The following is a 20,513-nucleotide window of genomic DNA, read 5'->3' as shown; positions in this document are numbered from 1 at the left end:
CAAATTTAAGTTATGGTTTTTCTAGTTTAATAGGATACAAAGCTACAATAACACAAGTGTGCAAACTTTTGTTAGCAGGTTGTGAACAAATATTGTGCCAACTTTTCAGTCTGACTCTGGGAGGACAGGTATACAGTGCTTGACACATTTAAAAATATGAGGGATATTGGTGTGTTGTGGTGGATTGTGCAGAGGCAATTTCTTGAAACAACTACCCATTAAAATATAAAATTCTGTATGTTTATTTGGATACAAAGCTACAATAATACAGGTGTGCAGACGTTTGTAAGCAGGTTGTGAACAAATATAATTGTGAAATTAATAAACTAGTTAAAATAAAATAGGTTGATGTGAATGTTGAAATACTGTATGCAGAGCATTAGGTTTTTTGGTCAGATTTTAATTGAAGATGATCTATAAAGTGATTACGGTACTCATTTTTGGGACACTGCACATCACAATGAAAATATAAAAAAATCAACCGCAACAACAACAATAACAACAACAAGTAGTGTTTGCACAATATGGTTGTTCTGACAGTATGTGAAGTTGATGAGGAATGCAAACTCTCGTCATTTAGGTGTTTTAACCTTTCAAAGAGCTCCAAATAATTTCACGTTTTCAATATAGAATAAAATTGCCACAAATCTTAGATGCATGGCACTACGTGTTATCAGTGTCTGTGATATGGTATAATATTGAAGCCCTAAAAAGAATTGCGCTTCAAAATGATCATGAAGTACGGTTGTACAGTACCTCAAAAAAGTAAAAATCTTTGAGTGATCAGTTTTACCATACCGGTACATGTACTCATTTTCCACAATGGACTAAAGTGTTATAAAGACCATTTGGAAAACATTTTTGAAATGGCGAATTCCAATCATAAATATCTTGATAATCAGACAGGCGATCGGCTTGTAAAAGTTGACTGACCTATTAAAAGGTTTATAATTATGATTGCAGCATTCATTAGCTGAATCAAGGATTTGTTTCAGAATCTGAGACAAAGATACCCAATCCCTTCAAGTCACAATTAAGTCATACACATGTACAGTGTACTGTACATGTATGATAGGCCAATACTGAGAAGGATGGATCTGATTATAATGTGCATTCATTTTTGAAATTGTGGGGGTTGTTATTTTACCTGACTGCTAAGAAAGCATAAATGCTTGTAAGTAAGCAACCAGACAGCCGACGGCTTTAGGTCCTCTCCGAGGGACCTGGTAATGAAGATTAATGCCTTACCAAAGGGCACTGGTGCATCGCCTTGGTTTCGAACCCGGGTCCAGATATGACAAATTTTTAATCAGTTTTGATCAGATTATTCAGATATATCTAAATCTTTCTAATTGATTCTATTTCTGTAGGCGATCCATGAGCTGTATTACGACCCGTCTGCTGATGTGAAAGATTCAGCTCAACGTTGGCTTCTGATGGCTCAGAGGTCCCCTCAAGCATGGCAGTTTGCCTGGGCTCTCCTAGACCATAACAAGGTAGGATAGATTGCTGTATACATTAAGTAGAGGTGTCGTAGTCGAGTGGTTTAAGAACTTGACTTGAAATTCAAAATCTTTGGTTCGATCCCCGACAAGGCACTAATGTCATTTGGCACGGCATTTATCTACATTTGCCACTCAATACCTAGGAGAAAAATGGGGATACGGTAGAATGACGAAAGCCTTTGTGTTAATAATTGCCTATGCCCTCACGGTGCCCATATGATAGGAATACTCCTCAGTGAGTGGAGATGGTGCACATTGTGTGTGAATGAATCCAACAACCGGGGTAACAATATCTGTGTAGCGCGTAGAGATGGTATTTTGTATTAAGTTTGATATAAATCCAGCTTTTATTATCATGATTAAGCCCACCCCAAATTATACAAGCTGACTACAAACCGATTTTAGAAGAATTTGCAGTAGCATTTGACTTGAACTTTGAAACTTCTAAAATCTTAATGACCGAGGATCTCAATGGACGTGAATTTGTGATAATTTAATACAATCTAAATTGTAATAAATTTCAAGCTTCCTTGGGGCAGGAAAAGCTACGTGTAGTGCTACTGTCTACGATTTGAAGCTGATTCAGCTTTTATTTTGACTAGAATGGGTAAATGCAGTAAAATTGGACTGTTAGTATTCAAATATTCTTATCACTAATTAGAAGCTAAATTCAGAAGATGATGTTTGTATAGATTTCCATATCTCACATAATTGCCATTTATTTGAAATTGGATCGCAGATGGATTGTGTAGTGCGGTGGTTTTTAGGGCTTAGTCAGACCTGAACGTTACTGATAAACAAAATGCATCCATTAACTGAATAAGGATTGTCGAAGTCAATATACACTGTACATGTAAGTTTTATTCAATTAATAAATGATGAGAAAAAAAAAACAGAAACAAAAAAGAATTGTCAAAGTCAGTGTACCATACGACTCCATTGTTTCGCTATGTCTTGAAATTTTATTGGAAATAAGCCTTAAGAATGTATACGGTACATCACATGAGCACTCTAAAACATAAAGTGTTACTCAACTCTCTCAGTTTTGAAGGTACTGTAATCAAATGTAAATATTAAAAAAAGGCTATGCTTGCAATACCAGAATGCAGACAGACAAAGTAATAATAAAAAACAAATAGAACTTAAATTGCAAGATCATGCAATCCCATCTTTTGAAAAGGCAATATTTTGTTATTAAAGGTAAAGACCAGTTATGGTCATGCAATTGCATTGTGAAAGAAACGTTGTGGAATCGATCAGAAAAGGTTGATCATCTAGCATCTAGCATCTGCAAGGTTCTGGAATCATCAAAATGATAAGAAATTTGGCCCATTCTTTGTAAAGTTACAAGCACTATACACAGAAAGATGTATATGGGACTACCCTATATCTCTCACAGACCATGAGAGAAACAAATTTACCAAATATATGAATTAGTAGGCGGTTTCCCGGCAAATTTTTCATCATCATGTATTAGTCAAAACATATTCTTTCACATGATTGGTAATGAGAGCTTCCATTTCATTTTTTGAAATTGGGGCGTTTCCAATACTGGTCTTTACCTTTAATGTTTTTTGTTTGCATGTTGGAAACTGAAGGACATTAATAGTATCATTATTGTAATTGTTTAGTACACGTTTCTTTTACACGGAGCCAGAAAGCGTTCAATACCCAGCATGAATTTGAATGTTTTACAATATGTAGTTTGTTTCTAGAAAGAAAGAAAAATATGCTGAAATGAGCAATTTTACTTTGTTGCTCATTTCAAACTGCCAAACTGTGCATGAAAAGAGTTTGTCAGGCTCTGTCATGATTAGCATTTTTGACTTATACATGTAGCCTAGGTGTGGACCCAAGATGTCATAGGTAGTTTATCACATGGTCTTGTTAAGTGTACAAGCATGTCTAGTGGATGCGTATGAATCAGAAATGTTCATGATGACTTGACTTGGAAGAGAGTGCTGTGCACTTTAGTTCACTTCCTCAACCTGTCTGAGAGACAAACCACATGTATTACCCTGGTAAGGGAAGGGCCAAGTTTACATGAATGCTTCTTCTGCGGAAAGAGATAAGAGAGAGGGGGAGGGAGGGAGGGAGGGAGGGAGGGAGGGAGGGAGGGAGGGAGGGAGGGAGGGAGGAAGGAGAGGGGAGGGGAGGGGAGGGAGGGAGGGAGGGAGGGAGGGAGGGAGGGAGGGAGGGAGGGAGGGAGGGAGAGAGAGAGAGAGAGAGAGAGAAAGAGAGAGAGGGGGAGGGAGGGGGAGGGAGGGACGATCATTTTGGCTTGTCATACCTAACAACACGCAATTAATGTAATTCGCATTCTGACTATTGAGATGTAATTATTCGTTACAGATGAATGAAATAATTAGTATACTAGTAGAAAGGCACTTAACAAAGATTTGTCCATTTAATGTGATTACATTACGAAAATGGCCTATTGCATATATTCCCTCATTACTGTGACATATCAATATGGCTTTCGGAGGGAACTCACCCAGGACAATTAGGCCTGTTTTCATCAGCTCGAGATTGCCAAATATCCAGCTATTTTTAGACTCGGATATTATCCCGATGCTCGAAATCGCGTATTCACCAGACCGGTACGCTCATCACAAACTAGCTCGAAAAATAATCTTGAGATTGAAGCATGCGCACTTCAGGGACAGACTGTACGACCAGCGTGATGATTTAAGATTTTACCCGCGCTGTCAAACGTAAACAAGTACCGGCTGTGAGCTGTGCATGCATGCAGCGCAGGTTAGAGCATGTGCTACAAGCAAGTTTATTTACAAACACGGAACACCGGAAGTTGTTGTGCAAGATGGGATCGTGATATTTGACTCTGTACTTCGGTCTGATGGAGACGGGCGCAAACTATCCCGCTATTTGGGAAATAGCGGGATATTTTGCAAATTAGACCAATATTTCTTGGGATATTATCCCAACCAAATATTCCGCTAATTTCTACTTCGGGCTGATGAAGACGCAAATTAGCTGGACAATTTGCGATCGGGATAGTTCAACTAGCGGGATATTTGGCAATCTCGAGCTGATGAAAACAGGCCAAATGAGGAAGGAATGACTGGTCAGGAGAGATAGGAAGCACGGTGATGACAAATTGATATCCTAAACTAGCTTGGATTGTGAGGGGTGGGAGATTAGCGTTAATCCAAGGGGGTAAGCCAGGGAGAGAAAGGACTAATCTTGTCTAGACTGGTTACAGTGAGATCTTGAATTATCCCTTAAGTATGGATACTTATATTGATAATCACTCAACAGTAATAGTGATTATCAGCCCTCTGCACATTTCACTTCATTAACAATTTGATACCTCTGTTGTCAAAACCGTCCTATACAACAGTATGTCTATTTTGCTTATTTTGATCTACTGTAGTTACACTATTACATTAAACACCACACATATTACATATATTTTGGAGCGCCTTGAGCACCTAAAGTGGTGGATACATGTATGTGCGCTATATAAATATCCAATTTTATTATACTGTATGATTGTACAAGTTGAAATGTTTCTGTATTTTCAAACTATTAATATACTTATACATTGACTCAATTGATATATTTTGAAGATGATTTCTATGGTCATCAAAACTGAAGCTGACCTACATTTTGTAAGGGTGCTAACTCTGTGTTTGTACAAACCAACAATATCTTATTCCAACTGTTCCAAGATATGACATATAATCTATACTCATTCCTCATTCCCAGATGTAAGAGACAATTGAGTTTGAAAAGAGCTAGCTCATCATCACTAGGAGATAATCAATTATGAAAATACTTCCCGTCCATAATCTTCAAATTATCGCCACATCCCTGATTCCCTTTGTACTACTGGACAACTGGTACTATGGGTTTCCCCAGAAGTGTTTGGTCTTATTGAAATCAATTTATGGGAGCTAGAACTTACAGCCCAGCCCCTATTAGTTCTAAAATGTCATCCCTCAACCAGTAATTTGTTCCAATTAGATATTGACGTCAGCTATACCATTGTTGGCATCGAATGTTGAAAGGGTATCTCCCAGCATTGTCAACTTCTTTGTCTTTGATTCATTGTGTCTTTATGCTCTGATTAGTCTTCTAAATTGATTATTTGGCTTTTTAATGACAAGCCAGATTTCCCTGAATGTTCATAGAACAGCCAAACATACAAAGATACACAATGTGGAATTAAAATTCTCAACCGGTGATTGTTGTCAATTAGCCATTGACGTCAATTACATGTATATCATTCTTGGCATTGTGTGATCTGGTTATCACCCAGTTTTAAAAACTTCTTTGTCTTGCCTACCTATGTTTCTGTGTGGTCTACTCAATTCTATTTTTTATCTTACATCTGCATACATGTACAGTCCAATGTCAGAATATATTGGATAAATATGGGGGGAAAATACAACATTGATTTTGTTAGATTTAGAGTTCATCAAGCTAAAAAGGGGGTATAATTGTGAACTGAAATTTAACTTGGTTTAAAAGAGATTTCACTGATGTTCATCAATTTAATTTAATACAGGTTATCGATTCAAGCTATGTGCAAGTCCTGTATATGATCTGTAGTTTTCCCCTCCCTTCTGTTAACCCCTCTCCATGCTGTAATTGTATATTATGCTGTTACATGTACCCTGGGATATTTGAGGCACACCTCGTGCACAAAGAGCACTTTAGTACTACATATTGTTTTTCTTAAAGATAAAGACAAGTTATGGTCATGCAATTGCATTGTGAAAGAAACGTGGAATCAATCAGAAAAGGTTGATCATCGCATAAGTATTGGTACTGCAAGGTTCTGGAATCATCAAAATGATAAGAAATCTGGCCCCGTCTTGTTAAAGTTACAAGCACTGTACACAGAAAGATGTATATGGGACTTCGCACACATGTGCGACACATGCGTTATATCTATCAGGTCCAAGTAGATATAATAATTTACCAAATATGTCAATTACATTGTAGTAGGCGGTTTCTCAGCAAAATTTGTATGATCACGTATTAGTAAAAACATATTCTTTCACATGATTGGTAATAAGAGCTTCCATTTCATTTTTTGAGAGGGGGGCGTTTTCAAAACTGGTCTTTACCTTTAAAGATGAGTAGGATGAAAAACGAATAGTTGTCAAAATCTGACTGCAGTCTTACTGAGAAACAATCATCCATATTAGTATTTACAATTGACTTATTGTGATCAGGGTAGTGAGGATGATAGCTCCAATTCTGACTTCAAAACATTTTGAAGGCTTTAAACAGTGAAATTAGGTTTAATTCACACAGACTGATTTTCCTTAGAGGTATGTAAAATCTTTAAAAACACATGTTGAATATACAGCAGGCTTGCAGTAGCACCATGTGAGAGAGAGGGAGGATTGAATACACTGTAGTACGGAACTTAACTTGTTTTTGCTCGTTTATTTGTTAAAAGGGTCAATCATGATTATCATAGTCATTTTTCTGATTATTGCTGTATTATTGTTCTAACTTTCTATCATTGAAATGTGTTTGTATTGCAGGCTCCCGAGGTGCAATATTTTGGTGCCAGCGTACTCCACAGCAAAATATCACGCAGCTGGTAAGTTGAATTTTACATGCTCCTGTTGATACAAGATTAGCTAATTCTGTGATAAAGTGAATTTCTGTTTTTCTCAATCTGTTGCTATAATCAGCTCAAATACCTTGTTTTCATTAAGATAATGTTAACAAGATCACCGTTATCCATGTCTCATAAAATCTTTTGTCTTTTTAACCTAGTTGAGCATGTACATGTTCTTTTATATCGGGGCAGCATTTGAAAGATTTTCTGCTGTCAGTTTGGGTGGTAATGAAATAGAAAGTTGCTGTACAGAATGTGTGAGACACTCAATGGCTCAGTGGTAGAGCAGTGGTCTGGTATACAGCAGGTCTTGAGTCGGAAACCAAGTCGATTTGCTAGTGCCTTCGGTCCCCTGGTTGTTTACTTACAAGCATAGACATGCTTTTTTAGCAGTCTGGTATTAAAACAAACAAACAAGCATGAATTTTGTGTAAAATGCTGTAACAAACCAAAAAACAACCACAACCGAACAAAAAGAAAGTCCAGATTTAAACATTACAAAGAAAATATAAGTAAAGGAGTATGTTTACAGCCAATCCCACTTCTGGAAGACTGATTCAATGCCTCTTTTGGTGACATTGCTCTCTATCTGATTTGCTGTGCTAATTAAACACTGTGTTACGTCCCTTCCCCACATAAGATTTAATAAAATTTCCTGAACTTTATTCCTTTCTTACAGGCCTGAGGTACCTTCAGAGCAGTATGAAATGCTACGCACTCAACTCTTCCAACAGATTTTCAACTCGGCCTTAGGAACACGCATTGTACTCACAAGACTATGTGTAGCAGTAAGTATTCAGAGGATATACATGTGTCTAGTTATATAGGGATGTTGATAGGGAAAGTGATCTTAAAGAACAAGTCCAAGCTATATGTTCCTCTATTCTGTCCTAAACATCATTGACCAAATATAAGATATAAGTATATCTTATCATATACAGTTATAGGTAAGACTTTGTTTCACCTTAATGCCCTCCAAGTGGAGTTTTTGAAAAAATAGTATGTTTAATTGTACTTCATCCCTATTGATATATATCCATCAAATTAAAGAACCTTTTGAGCTCTTCTGTTTGATACTAAATTGATCATGATAGCACAAATATTTCTGGACTTATTGCCAATTTTATGATTTTTGGCAAGTTGACATATTGCATGAAATTGTCGAGGGATGTAGATGGAGAGCTGTGATCTTAAATGAATTGAACATACAAGGCACCTAGCAAGCAAGTAAGCAAGCAAGCGACAGTATGTACATCTTGCTAACATGTTTTTAAAAAGTTTCTAGAATACCACCCACCTGTGGCTTAGAAGACCATTCATCTCGTTTGACTTTGTGTTCTATAGAGTACCGAAGCTGTGATGTCATAAAAATCTATCTGAATATATAGATTTCATTGGGAAATCACTGTTATTTTGCTCTGGCTCATAACGTTACGAACCAGAGCAAAATAACAGTGATTTCCTATTGAAATCTTTATTTGGATGGTCTTATCTCAGCCAATACTTAACATGTTTAATTGGTTTTCGACACTTGGACAACAATGTTGATGTTCTTTCGGAAAATGAAGTTCAAATTGAGAAATTCTAAAAATAGTCTTTTGATGACGTCACACTTGACCCCTCTATTCTCAGCTCTCATCGTTTGCTCTGAGTACGATGCCTGATGTCTGGCCTGATGCTGTGAAGAGTATCATAGAGACGTTCCAGCAGGCCCACACACCTCATCTAGATGCTATGCATAGATGTGCTGCACTCCTGGAACTACTTACAGTCTTACCGGAAGAAGTAAGATCAATTATTCTGCGCTTTACCATTTTTAATAATAAATAATAATGGGTTCTTGTATAGCGCTCATGTCAGTCAGATTTGACCCTCCTGGCGTTCCCGATTATTACCCTGGCTTTAGCACGGCTGCCATATGGCGCTCTAGCATTTCAAGGGATAAATTCCTACCAGGTACCCAATTTTATATGATTTTACTCCAATTTTTATACCATTTCATTACCATCATGTTCCATTTGTATTCAAATTCAAAACAACAAATCACGTAACAAATGTATTGATAACCAAAAATCACTCTAATTGAATGTATGTTAATCAAACAAAGGCATAAATAGAACCTGTTTAAAGCTAATCTTGAGCTCTGGTATGGGAATCATGTGTTGAGAGTACATGGCTATAATTCATTCTGGATTGGTTATCCTGCAGTAGATTGATTGTTTGACCCAGTAAAATAAAAACAACCTCACAAAAAACTTGCTGGAAATCATCTTCAATAAAAGCCACAACTGTCATTTGCACATAGTGATCTGTGTTAAACACATGATGTCAGGCCTACTTACCTTGATTTCCTTACCGGTATATCTTTCTATGCTCGTTTCTCAGCCCCTATACATTTTCTTCCAAAATCGTTTGGCAGATGTCATTTATTTGTAATCTTGGATATTCAGTGTAAGTTTTGTTGGATACTGTGAGAATTCATTATATATCATTACCAGAACTCAAGTTTATCTTTAACTCTACATTTTCTTTTCCCTTTTGTCTTAGTTTCAGACAGCTCCTATGTCTCAGCATAGGAAGAGCACAGTCAGACATGAACTGGAGAAGGGCATGGTGCATGGTAAGATCAACAAACCTTTTTCTCTCCATTTTTTTACTGTCATGTCACCACGCCTGCATGTCACTGATTTTCATCAGTTTGGTTACTGGTTCAAACAACCAATCAGTTGCATTCAGTATCAACTTAAGCCAGTGTCACATAAAATACATGTACAGTTCTATACCCGGGGCCCATTTTTATAAAAGAATTGCGAATTGTTGAGTGTTCACTTTTACACTTTAAACAAAGAAACTGCAAAGATAGATCATAGATTCTTAATTTAAGATTGATTGTAGGACTTGTAATGGATCAGACAAATCACAACTCATTTAAAGTCATGGACCAATACAAATATTGACTGCTTTGAGGGGGCATGGTTGAAACTATTGCCCAAGGCGATCTCGAAAACTGTACTGTGACCAAGGGCAAAGTTGAGGGGCATACCGGTAGTACAGATCACAGAGGAGTTATAGTTTTACTAGTTTTACTCTTAATCCCCAAATAAGCAGTCAATCTTTGTTTTATATACCGCATCCCCATGTCAATTCTCAAAAAGAGACATTTTAACAACAAATGCTTGTCAAAATGTATTTATTTATAGAGTCTAGGGAAACTAACTTGTCTAAGAGCATCATCTAAGAGCATCTCACGGTGCTTATCCATTGTTAACTTCATGCGCAATCATTGCATCCTTGCATTGTATGTGCAACCAGAGCTACTTGTATGCCCAGCCAATATTTTTCGCTACACTGCTCAGCAGTCAGTAGTGTATTTCATACCTGCAGTTATGACCAATCAGAGGTCTAGAATCTTGATATGCAGTATATAATTTTAACTGTTTGATTATCTGTCCTCCACAGTGTTGCCTCTGTTGCAGTCCTTGTTAGAGCAAGATGACTCACCAACTCACATCAGACATCAAGCTCTACGATGCTTCTCATCTTGGGTTCAACTCAGCGTACCACTCACTGAAATAGAATCCTTCCAGAAACTTCTCTTTCAACTCATCCATGATCCAGATCTCTTTGATTACTGCGTCGATTCTTTGGTCAATGTCGTATCACAGCCCACAGCACACAAGTGAGTCAAGGCCACGCTCGATCAAATTTTTCTCCATCTTCTTGACAATATTTGGAAACAGAATTCAATTAGATTCAATTTTAGGTTTATTAACATTCAAGACAGTAGTCCAGAGACTGATGATGTCATGTTCACAATAAACATTTCACAGCGAAATTGTAAATACAACGTTAATGAACCAAACAATAACAAAGATTGTAAAGTTATGCTTTGAACAGTTAAAAGTCGTATTGTACAATTGGTAAAAATATTTAAGAAAATAACACAACATTTGATATTGCAAACTTGGCCCTTCTGAATGATTAATTCTATACCTTGTTTTTGCATAATAAAATTTGCATGGAGTACATGTAGTTCGAAATTAGTCTGGGAAAATTACTCTTTCAAACTGTTTTTTTCATATATTTTTATTTCATTTGCATTTATTTCTCTCAACTAGATACCCATCAATAGTGAGGAGTATAATACGGGAAGTACTCAAGTTACAAGAAATGTTGGCTTCATCAGTCAGAGAAAAGAACATGGTATGTACATAATAAGAATTATATAAAGGCTCCTTCAGATATAACATGTTTATATAAACAATAATCCATGCGTATTCAGTGAGCTCTGTGTTATGTAAGAAATGTGGAGCATATTAAAGGCCCACTGTACTACTTGTAGCTACTTGCTCCCCTTTTATAGAAAACAATGCCTAATCGATGACCATTGGCCCCCCATGATCCTCTTTTTCTTAATTGAGAGCTGAGTTGATGAGATAGCCACCTGTCAGTGACCACCCTGGGTGGTCTAATCTCTCCTAGCCAAACTAGTACAGACGTCCTTTAAGTCTTATTTAGATATGGTGCGTAAACCGCCGCAAAAAGCTCTCGCTGTTTTATTTTAGGTGTAAATAAATGGCAACTGCGCGCAACAAAGAACTTGTGGGTATTCACTGAGCTTTGTTTTTTAAGATACAGGAATGTAGAGCATATTGCACTTTACATCATAATAACATTACAGCGGTTTTGCTGTGTCACATCTTAACGAGCCTCTACCCTTTCTTCATTAACGTCTGAAAGAAGCTTTAAGGGGGGGGGGGGGCTTGATGTGGTTTTTAAAAAAAATTTAATTTATAACATTTGAAATCAACATTACTAGTGTTTAAAAAGGAGGATGAGTTCTGGTAATGGGAAAAAATGTTTGATTAATATTCTTTTAAATTATGGCTTTATATGAAACCAATTTTGTACATCTAAAGACAATCTTAAAGCATATCTGTACTAGTTTACAGGAGGGATTAGACCACCCTGCAAGGTCACTGGACAGGTGGTAATCTCATCAACTCAGCTCTCAGTTAACATAAGAAAAAGAGGATCATGGGGGACCAATGGTCACAGATTAGGCATTGTTTGTTATATAGAGGGCGCAAGTAGCTACAAGTAATGCAGTGGGCCTTTAAGTTTGATTTTGCATAATATTATGAAACTCATTCTGTTTGATTGATTGTATACACATGATTGTTTTCTTCAGGACACTGTCCAGGGTCTCTGCAGACTGGCTGTGACGTTAGGTGAGAACCATACCAAGCTACTAGTAGAAAGCACAGGAGAAGACAAACAACACGCCATGGAGTTCACAAGCTTAGTACTGGTATGTACATTTTTTTCTCTTTTGAGATATAGCCATATTACATGTAGATTAGTTCCTATGTTCTTAATATATGCCAGTTTTCCTATTATACATAGGTAAACATTGTTTTCAAGGCATGTGTTTTTGTGTTTTTGCTTGGAAAAAAGAAAAAAGAAATGTCATATGTTTTGTCAAAATATTCTATTTTCATTTAAGGATTCTCGTGTTTAATTGATAAAATTATTTCATAAAGTACCCTGACAATATAGGTAGAGCTAGTCCAATGATTCATATGTATTTACTGTATTGCCAAATGTCATGAAAAAAAATCCCATATTTATCTAATTTAATGAATGGACAAAAATTTACGTAAATATTTTCTCATTTTTATTTAATGACTTGATTTATTTCATTTGAGCATTTTTAGAGAGAATCACAATGAATTTGTTTGGCATGTACACTACGTTGTCCAATCAGATTTAACCTTGGTCATTTTCAAGAATACCAACCGTTTTTTTTTTCTTTCTACTATTCAGGGTTTCACAGCTTTACCTGGTCACTATCCTGTAGATGAAACCATTAGCAACATGCCGTTTGGATTCTGGTATCTGTTACAGGTAAGAAAAGGTTATTGGCTTTAGCTTGGAAAGTGAATTAACAATCACATTTGTGTTATGCTTTTTTCCCCACTTTAGAGTACCACCTGAATGACAATTTTCAGTAAACTGTTGGCCAAATTTACATTTTTCGTGAATGTTTGTGAAAAAGACAATTGTTTGATAGTAGGCTTGAGAAAGTACAATATATATTAACTTTAATGTATCTTCGTCTTTATTTCCATTTGCTTTTGATTGTTTGTTTTTGATAGACTGTAAAACCTCAAGTTACCCTTGTGAATTTGACTGAATTGTGATAGTTTAACAGATAAAACACATGCAGAAGTTTTAATACAAAAATATATCTACAATTACAGTGAATATATAGAAGAAATTGAAATACAAAATAGATATAAAAATGTTAACAGCCAATTATGATTATGTGTCTTTCATTTCATTTAGTTAAGTTTGTTTTGTCATTTTCGTTTTGAGACCTAGACATACTTGTAGCATCGTCGGTAATGTAATGAGTTCATTGATCTTTTGACCTTCAGGATGACATAGTATCGGCGGACACAGACAAGCTGGAGTCGTACGTACAGACCTACGCCCCAGTATTTCTACAGCTGGTAGAAGTCATGCTCAGAAAAGTGCAATATCCGGATGATGAGGAGTATGATGGCTGGACTGAAGGTAGGAAGGTGTAGGGTTTAATCTACCTTTGCCACTCTCAACCCAGGTATAGTATACAAATAATACACAGCAGTGAGGGCATTAGTAAGAATTACCCACACAAGGTACCGAGTGTGGGTAGTTTTATAATGCCCGAATAAAATGATGTGTATTATTTGTTTGATAAAATTATGACTTGGATGCTTGTTATTTGATCAATCACCACTCAAAAACCCGAATTCACAAAGGAGGTTTAAATCTAACCGATGGTTTAAATCCTCATTTACATAACCCATGGTTTAAAATAAGCGCAAATTGAGGCGTACTTTGCCTTGCGTGCACCTAATATTGGACCTCTGACTTGTGTCGCGCTTATGATAGCAACAACAAGCTAGATGTGTTAATGACCGATCATTATCATTGGGTAATGACTGGTCATTACCCAAATTATGCGTAAGGCAAAATAAATGCCTGGTCACGTGTACTCTTTAAAAGGATGATTTGATTAGGATTTACGTCATCATCTTATAATACATGTTAATGGGTACCTGGTGACACTTTGTACGTTGTTTGTCAGAGAAAGGCACCTTTATATCCAGATGACAATTTTCCTCTCCAATTCGTCTGCTTTTAATAAAAATTGGTTGCTTGTTAACAAGTTTTTAAAAAACCCAATGTGCTCCTTCTTTAAAAAACTTTCCATAAAGGGATTCCTTGAATGTTATATGGTACATGTAGTCAACTCTCTGAACACACACAAATTTGAAGTTTTTTGTACAATGCTTAAAAATGAGACCCAACAATACATGCTTTGTTCACTCAAGCTGCGTCATACGTGTGTCCAACTTCATGCAATAAAATACTTGTAATACACATAGTGCACACATAGTTATCAAGTCATTCAGATTTAAATTCATTATTTTTGTAATATTTGAAGGCTTCCAGGGTGAGGATAGATTTGAGCGAGGTTTGTGGTGACACCATTTATTTAGACAGGGTTTGGTTGGCCCTGAAAAGGGCTCACTCCTGTTCTTTCTCGACATTTTCATATCGGCTTCAGGATTCATTGTTTTTATTTGTTTGTTCTGAGTAGTTATGTTACAAATAAAGGTGTACGTGCACGATATACATGCACAATTTCAATAAAACATTTTGTGTGGTTCTATTGCAGATGAAAAGGAGCAATTTAGATGTTACAGACAAGACATTGGAGATACGTTAGTAAGTACAGATATACAATGATTGATACATCCATTATACAAGTACATACCTGTATGTGGAAAATGAGAAGATGGTGGGAAGAGAAATATGAGAGTAGATATGTCAAAAAAGTAGGGAGATTAAATGTACCAGCACAATATGCCATTGGAGGCTTATTGAAAAAGAAGAAGGAGCGAAAGAGACAGGTAAATGGGAGAGGGGATGGAAGTATGTGAGAAAGATCGAAGATCGAGGATCGAGAGAGAGAGAGAGAGAGAGAGAAAGAGAGAGAGAGAGAGAGAGAGAGAAAGAGAGGAGGGGGCGAGAAAGTGGAAATTGTGTCCTTGCAATATTTAAAAATTTACTGTAGGGCATTTTTGCATACCAGGAATGGTGTCCTGTACCATATGATGTGATTTAAAAAAAGCAAGACCATCCAAATTTCATTTGATTGATTGATCTACATGAGGGTGAGAGAGCAAGTTATCAGTCATAGATTAATAAAAATAACTGTTTAGTTGCCTGTAAGTAAAGTTTTAAATCATTGGATAGATTTTACATGTATAGAAAGAAATTTGTTTAAAAATTGTTTTAAAAACCTGTTATATGCATATTCATAGACTCCAGTTACAGTCACTTTGGCTTTGTATTCAATGGGTCAATTCTACTCTGTTTTACATCATTTCCTTTCTTGGCACTAGATGTACTGCCACACATTACTGAAGGATCCCTTATTAAATCATCTCTATGCATCATTAACGAGAATACAAGACCAAGATTCCTCATGGCAGGTAAGTCTGTCTGCTTCTCAGATATTGGACAATATTAGCAATAAAATTCATTAAGTTACAAGTACATCTTTCTGTTACTCATGCGATTTTACTGGTACCTTAGATATGTAAAAATCCATGTCTGCTGTGATGGACACACCTCGTTGATCTGCAAGAGCAAATGAAAGACGGAAGAGGAGAGAAGAATAAGAAGGAGAAGAAAGAAAAAAAAAAAGAAAGAAAGAAAGAAAGAAAGAAAGAAAGGAGAAAAAAGAAAAACGAGGAGAGGAGGAGGAGGTGGTAAAAGAAAAGGCCTTGGCAATTTTAAGGGGGTAAAATCTCCTTGTACCAAAGGAAATAACTTCATTTTTTCTTTCTTGGTTTCTATATCCATGACAACAGCATGTGGAAGCATGTTTGTTTGCGTTCCGATCGATAGCTGAAGGAGGTGACTATGGCGACGATCAGTGTGCAGCGAACCTTCTTCAACTCATTGGACAAATCAACATGTCCCACGTCAAACTAGCATCTACTGCCCTCTACATGCTAGGTCAGTACATTTAACCACTTGACTACTATTGGCTTAACCCTTACTGTACTGGGCTATTTCGAATACTCTCTGACTGGGGGGGGGGGGGGGGGGGCTGGGGCTGGGAGGCCCCCCCCTATGATCTAGGCCGTCGAATGTCCGATGAACGCGAACAATTTGCATGTTTGTAGATATTAACGTAAGGAACAAGATGGTATAATTAGTTTTTTCCTAATATGCAAATTTTTGTCGTTATAGCCTAATTAATTATGCAAAATGCTAATTTTGTGCATTTTACAGAAGATTCTACATATTTGTCCGTAGACTTGTGAAGAATCTTGAAAATGTATTGAATAAATGTTTCCTTCATCTCAAATTGATGAGGTTTTTATATTTTTATGAAATTTGAAAATGCATAGGTTAATTTGCATAAATTATGAATACGCATTCATGAATATCAAATCTGGAAATATATATATAGGGAACTAGAATCATTACAAAAATTGTCAGACTCCACTTTTTGAATGTTGAAACTCATTATTCATATGAAACTTCTTTTCTTACACAAAATAGTTATTTGATTTAATTAATTATGATAATTTATGCAAATTTGATGCAATTTTCAATTATTTAATTTCTTATGTATTTTATTGTTTTATTATTTCTTATTACATCTATTATTTCATTTCTAATGTATTCTTTTGTTCTGAAATACATCAAGTTACTTTGAGAAACATATAAAAGCAATTTGATATCAATTCATATCTTCACATTTCTGCTTGTACATGTACATGAATATATGTTATATACCTCACTTAAGAAATCCAGCCATCTGATTGGTCGAATTGCATTCATAAACTTCAACTGTTCCTGTAAAATTCCCGGTAACCATGCATAAAACATTTAATATTTTTAATAACCATGGTTATTAAAAAAATAGGTCAGCCTCCATGGTTACCCCATAGGTTTACATGTTAAAAAATGGTTTGAGCGATCGAGGATACCGTATGTGTGCGAAGGATTGGTCGGTAATTTCAATACAATTGAATCTCGATCGATCTTACCGACAATTTTATCTTGCATTGTTGACATGAAGACGAAAATAAACTTCCAAAAACAAAAAAACAACATCTGCCGATAGATCTTGATCTAAGTTCGTGCCAATATGCATTGCAAAAGTAAAAGAAGGGTGCTTTTGCGAAGCATTCATCACGCCGAAGCCGGTTTCAATCCATTTTAATGTATATATTGTACAAAACTGCCAAGCATGTGAACAGCGCGCGATGGCCGAGTGGTGTAAGGCGTTGGTGTAAGATTCATCACTCATTGTACGCAAGAGTTCGACTCTCACCTTCGACAGAAAAAAAAGTATTTTTTATTTTTTTATTTTTTAGTCTATTTTTTTTCGGCATATAAAAGTATTAATGACTGCTTTAATATTCGAGAAATAGTTGTTTTCATACGCTCTCGGGAAGGTTACAATTGGGCTATTCCCCTCGGCAAGCCTCGGGGAATAGCACAATTCTAACCTTCCCTTGAGCGTAATAAAACAACTATTTCTCTCAAAGCAGTCATTAATACTATACTATTATAGCACTTTTTTGGTGACATGCACATACTAATTGTTATGTAACACCTTACAGGTATATTCAATTTCAACGAAAATGGTATCAAAATGTGCGTAAGACTTGAGGGAAAAAAGACATGAAACAACAATTCAAAATTCCAAGCTGTTGCGGCGCAATCTTAAAAATTGTTGAGAGGGGGAGGGGAGGGGAGGGGGGGGGGGCCTCACAGGCCCCCCCCCCCCTTAGTTCAGTAAGGGTAAAAATGCACGGCATACACCCTGTGCTACAGCATTTTTGGACTGTTCAAAAAGTGTACACTGTACACGAAAAGGCCAGATTTTTTTTTGAAAGAGCGCCATCTACTGTTAAAGACCTGTATAACATCATTGCAGTGCTAATTACACAGTAGGGCTAGGCAGTATGCAGTGCTACGGTCTTGAAAGTGTAAAGCCCTAACCACGTACATGTACGTGGTGCGCAGTCAAGTGGTTAAGGATGTAAAGGATATGGTAGTGAAAATGGCAATCTGTTGTCATATTCAAAAATTTTCTTTGCTAGTTTGAAATGACAGAGTAAGACGAGAAAACACAGTTTGTAGGTCTTTGAATAGAAAGTCCAGTATTTTGTATGCCACAATTGCCTCATTGATAAATGAAGTAATCACAAATACTGCAGTTTATCTTCTCTTGTCAGGTTTTTGTTTATACATGTATGTGGTTACTTTTACTGTGATTTTACCCACAATATTCTTGAGAGAAAAAAATTGTCTTTTATGCTGGCTAATTGTAAAACTTGCAATGTGAACATTTTCAGATCTAATAAGTTATTTTTAAAACTAAAATGAGCTATGTGAACATGTTTGTACATGTATGTTTAGAGCTGTTGTTTTGTGTTTCACTTCAAAAGACGATAATATTCCTGTAATAATGACCATGAATTACCATGAGAAAAAAAAGGAAAGAAAGAAAGTCGATTAATATCTATAATTAAAGTTTGTATCAAGAAAATAATACTTAGTTGGTGATAATAGTCAAAGTTTGAAGTGAAATTTTGCCTTTAAATGTTTGGCGAATTTGGGGCGCTCAACACTTTAGAGGGGCTTTAACTCATTGCCTACTGAAACCAGGTGGCCCCTGTATTAAGCCTATGGCAATGAATGAATCCAGTAGTCAACAAGTTAATGTGATACATGTAATTGTGTAAGACAATCCAAACAGCAGGTGCGACATATGCCTTGACAGCCTCTGGTTAACTATAATCCCATCTATATATCTTACAGGTGCATACTCAGAATGGTTAACAGACATGCCTGAAGCACTGGGTTCTATTATACCAGTCTTACTATCAGGTGAGTATGCTAGCAAGGCACTCAGTCTTTTCATTTTCAGTGTGCTTACAGCTTGAATAATAACAAGAATTGAAGAAACATGTCACAGAATGTCTTCGAAAAATCCGATGGAGGGAAAGAGAGTTATGAAATTCTAAAATTTAGTCAATCAAACATACCAGTTTCTATGATTTCAATCCAATTTCGGGTAATGATAAAAAAATCTTTGGTTATGAAAATAGTACAGTTCTAATAGCAACAAATTCTGTGGATAGAAATGGATAATTATGAAATCATTTTATTTCATATTAAATGCATGCCCTGCCTTTTGCTCTTTATAACGTCTCATAAACTTTTCATTACGGAACAGTCTAAGTCTAAAAGTTCAAATGGTTGTTATTTTGTTCAATGTAGAATATAATGGAAAAAATTGAAGCCTTTTTTTTCTTCATGACATTAAGTTGTTTTTTGTGCCTATGCTAGGTTTGAATGATGCAGAATTAGCAGCTCCAGCAACGATGTCATTAAAGGACATAGCGTCAGACTGTATACCTGGAATGAGGGCACACGCTGAAGTCATTCTTACCGCCAGTCAACAGGCTCTCATGGCTAATGTTCTCAAGGTAAATCAAGTCAAAAGACATGCAGAGCTGCCAACCATTACGTTTTCCCCGTAATTTTTCTGTTTTTCCTCCAAATTACGGTAGTATGTTTTTCTTCATAAAATACGCTTTAAAAAAATAATTTTTATATATATTTTTTTTTAAAAACATACCGCACGTCAAACAACTGCCCTAAAGTGTTGATTTGATCACAAATTCAATAGAAAACTCGGGTTAAAACATACTTGAAAACATACTTGAAGAGAACAATATTCTCTAAAAGAATGAAATGCCAATAATACATGTACCCAAAATATATATATATATATATATATATACCTACTTGCAAATAAACTATAGGTCCTAATATGGAGTAAACAGCATGAGGAATGGACATTTCTGCATTGGGCATGGTTGTAAGTTTTGTTTTATTGAATTCCTTTTTTTTGCTTGAAATTCCTTTTTTTTTGCCATCATGGTTCTTTTTTTGGTCGCACAAGGTTGGCAGCTCTGATTTATGACCCAGAGTAAGGCGTTTTATCTGTTTTGTTTCTCTCCATGCAGGTGTTAGATTAGGTACTTAGTAGCATACATATGTTAATGATATTTGATGATGTGTTGGCCTGTACAATGAGGACTGGCTGGAATTAATCCCAAGTGGATTGGAGAATGCACTGTTAGGAACAGAATCATAATTGAAATTGTTAATGAGGTACTTGCACTGTAAGTCCTTGGGTTTTAACTGGTAAGACGGTATTTAAGAAAAGATTTGTAGTATTGAATTTGCATTATAAAGCCATTATCAATTGATTTTCACTTGATTTTGTATACATGAATTTACAGATATCATGG

General features: G+C 36.1%; 1 protein-coding gene across 3 annotated transcripts in view; it reads left to right on the top strand.

The window, feature by feature from the left end:
* The window catches only part of LOC100889307 (importin-13), a 71,859-nt gene that overhangs the window by 8,448 nt on the left and 42,898 nt on the right, over positions 1-20,513 (top strand). For all 3 annotated transcript variants that reach the window (XM_030995941.1, XM_030995940.1, XM_030995942.1), the window contains exons 3-17: positions 1,371-1,496; positions 7,028-7,086; positions 7,787-7,895; positions 8,740-8,892; positions 9,655-9,727; positions 10,567-10,786; positions 11,226-11,310; positions 12,299-12,418; positions 12,934-13,014; positions 13,548-13,686; positions 14,837-14,886; positions 15,567-15,656; positions 16,038-16,185; positions 19,012-19,080; positions 19,543-19,682. In XM_030995941.1, coding sequence (XP_030851801.1) covers positions 1,371-1,496; positions 7,028-7,086; positions 7,787-7,895; positions 8,740-8,892; positions 9,655-9,727; positions 10,567-10,786; positions 11,226-11,310; positions 12,299-12,418; positions 12,934-13,014; positions 13,548-13,686; positions 14,837-14,886; positions 15,567-15,656; positions 16,038-16,185; positions 19,012-19,080; positions 19,543-19,682 — 1,662 coding nt within the window. The remainder of the gene's footprint in view (positions 1-1,370; positions 1,497-7,027; positions 7,087-7,786; positions 7,896-8,739; positions 8,893-9,654; positions 9,728-10,566; positions 10,787-11,225; positions 11,311-12,298; positions 12,419-12,933; positions 13,015-13,547; positions 13,687-14,836; positions 14,887-15,566; positions 15,657-16,037; positions 16,186-19,011; positions 19,081-19,542; positions 19,683-20,513) is intronic.

The sequence above is a fragment of the Strongylocentrotus purpuratus genome, unplaced genomic scaffold (assembly GCF_000002235.5).
Source record: "Strongylocentrotus purpuratus isolate Spur 01 unplaced genomic scaffold, Spur_5.0 spur5_scaffold_3, whole genome shotgun sequence".
Classification (NCBI taxonomy): domain Eukaryota; kingdom Metazoa; phylum Echinodermata; class Echinoidea; order Camarodonta; family Strongylocentrotidae; genus Strongylocentrotus; species Strongylocentrotus purpuratus.
The sequence above is the reverse complement of the archived record's forward strand: the minus strand, read 5'-3'. Positions and strand labels throughout refer to the sequence as shown.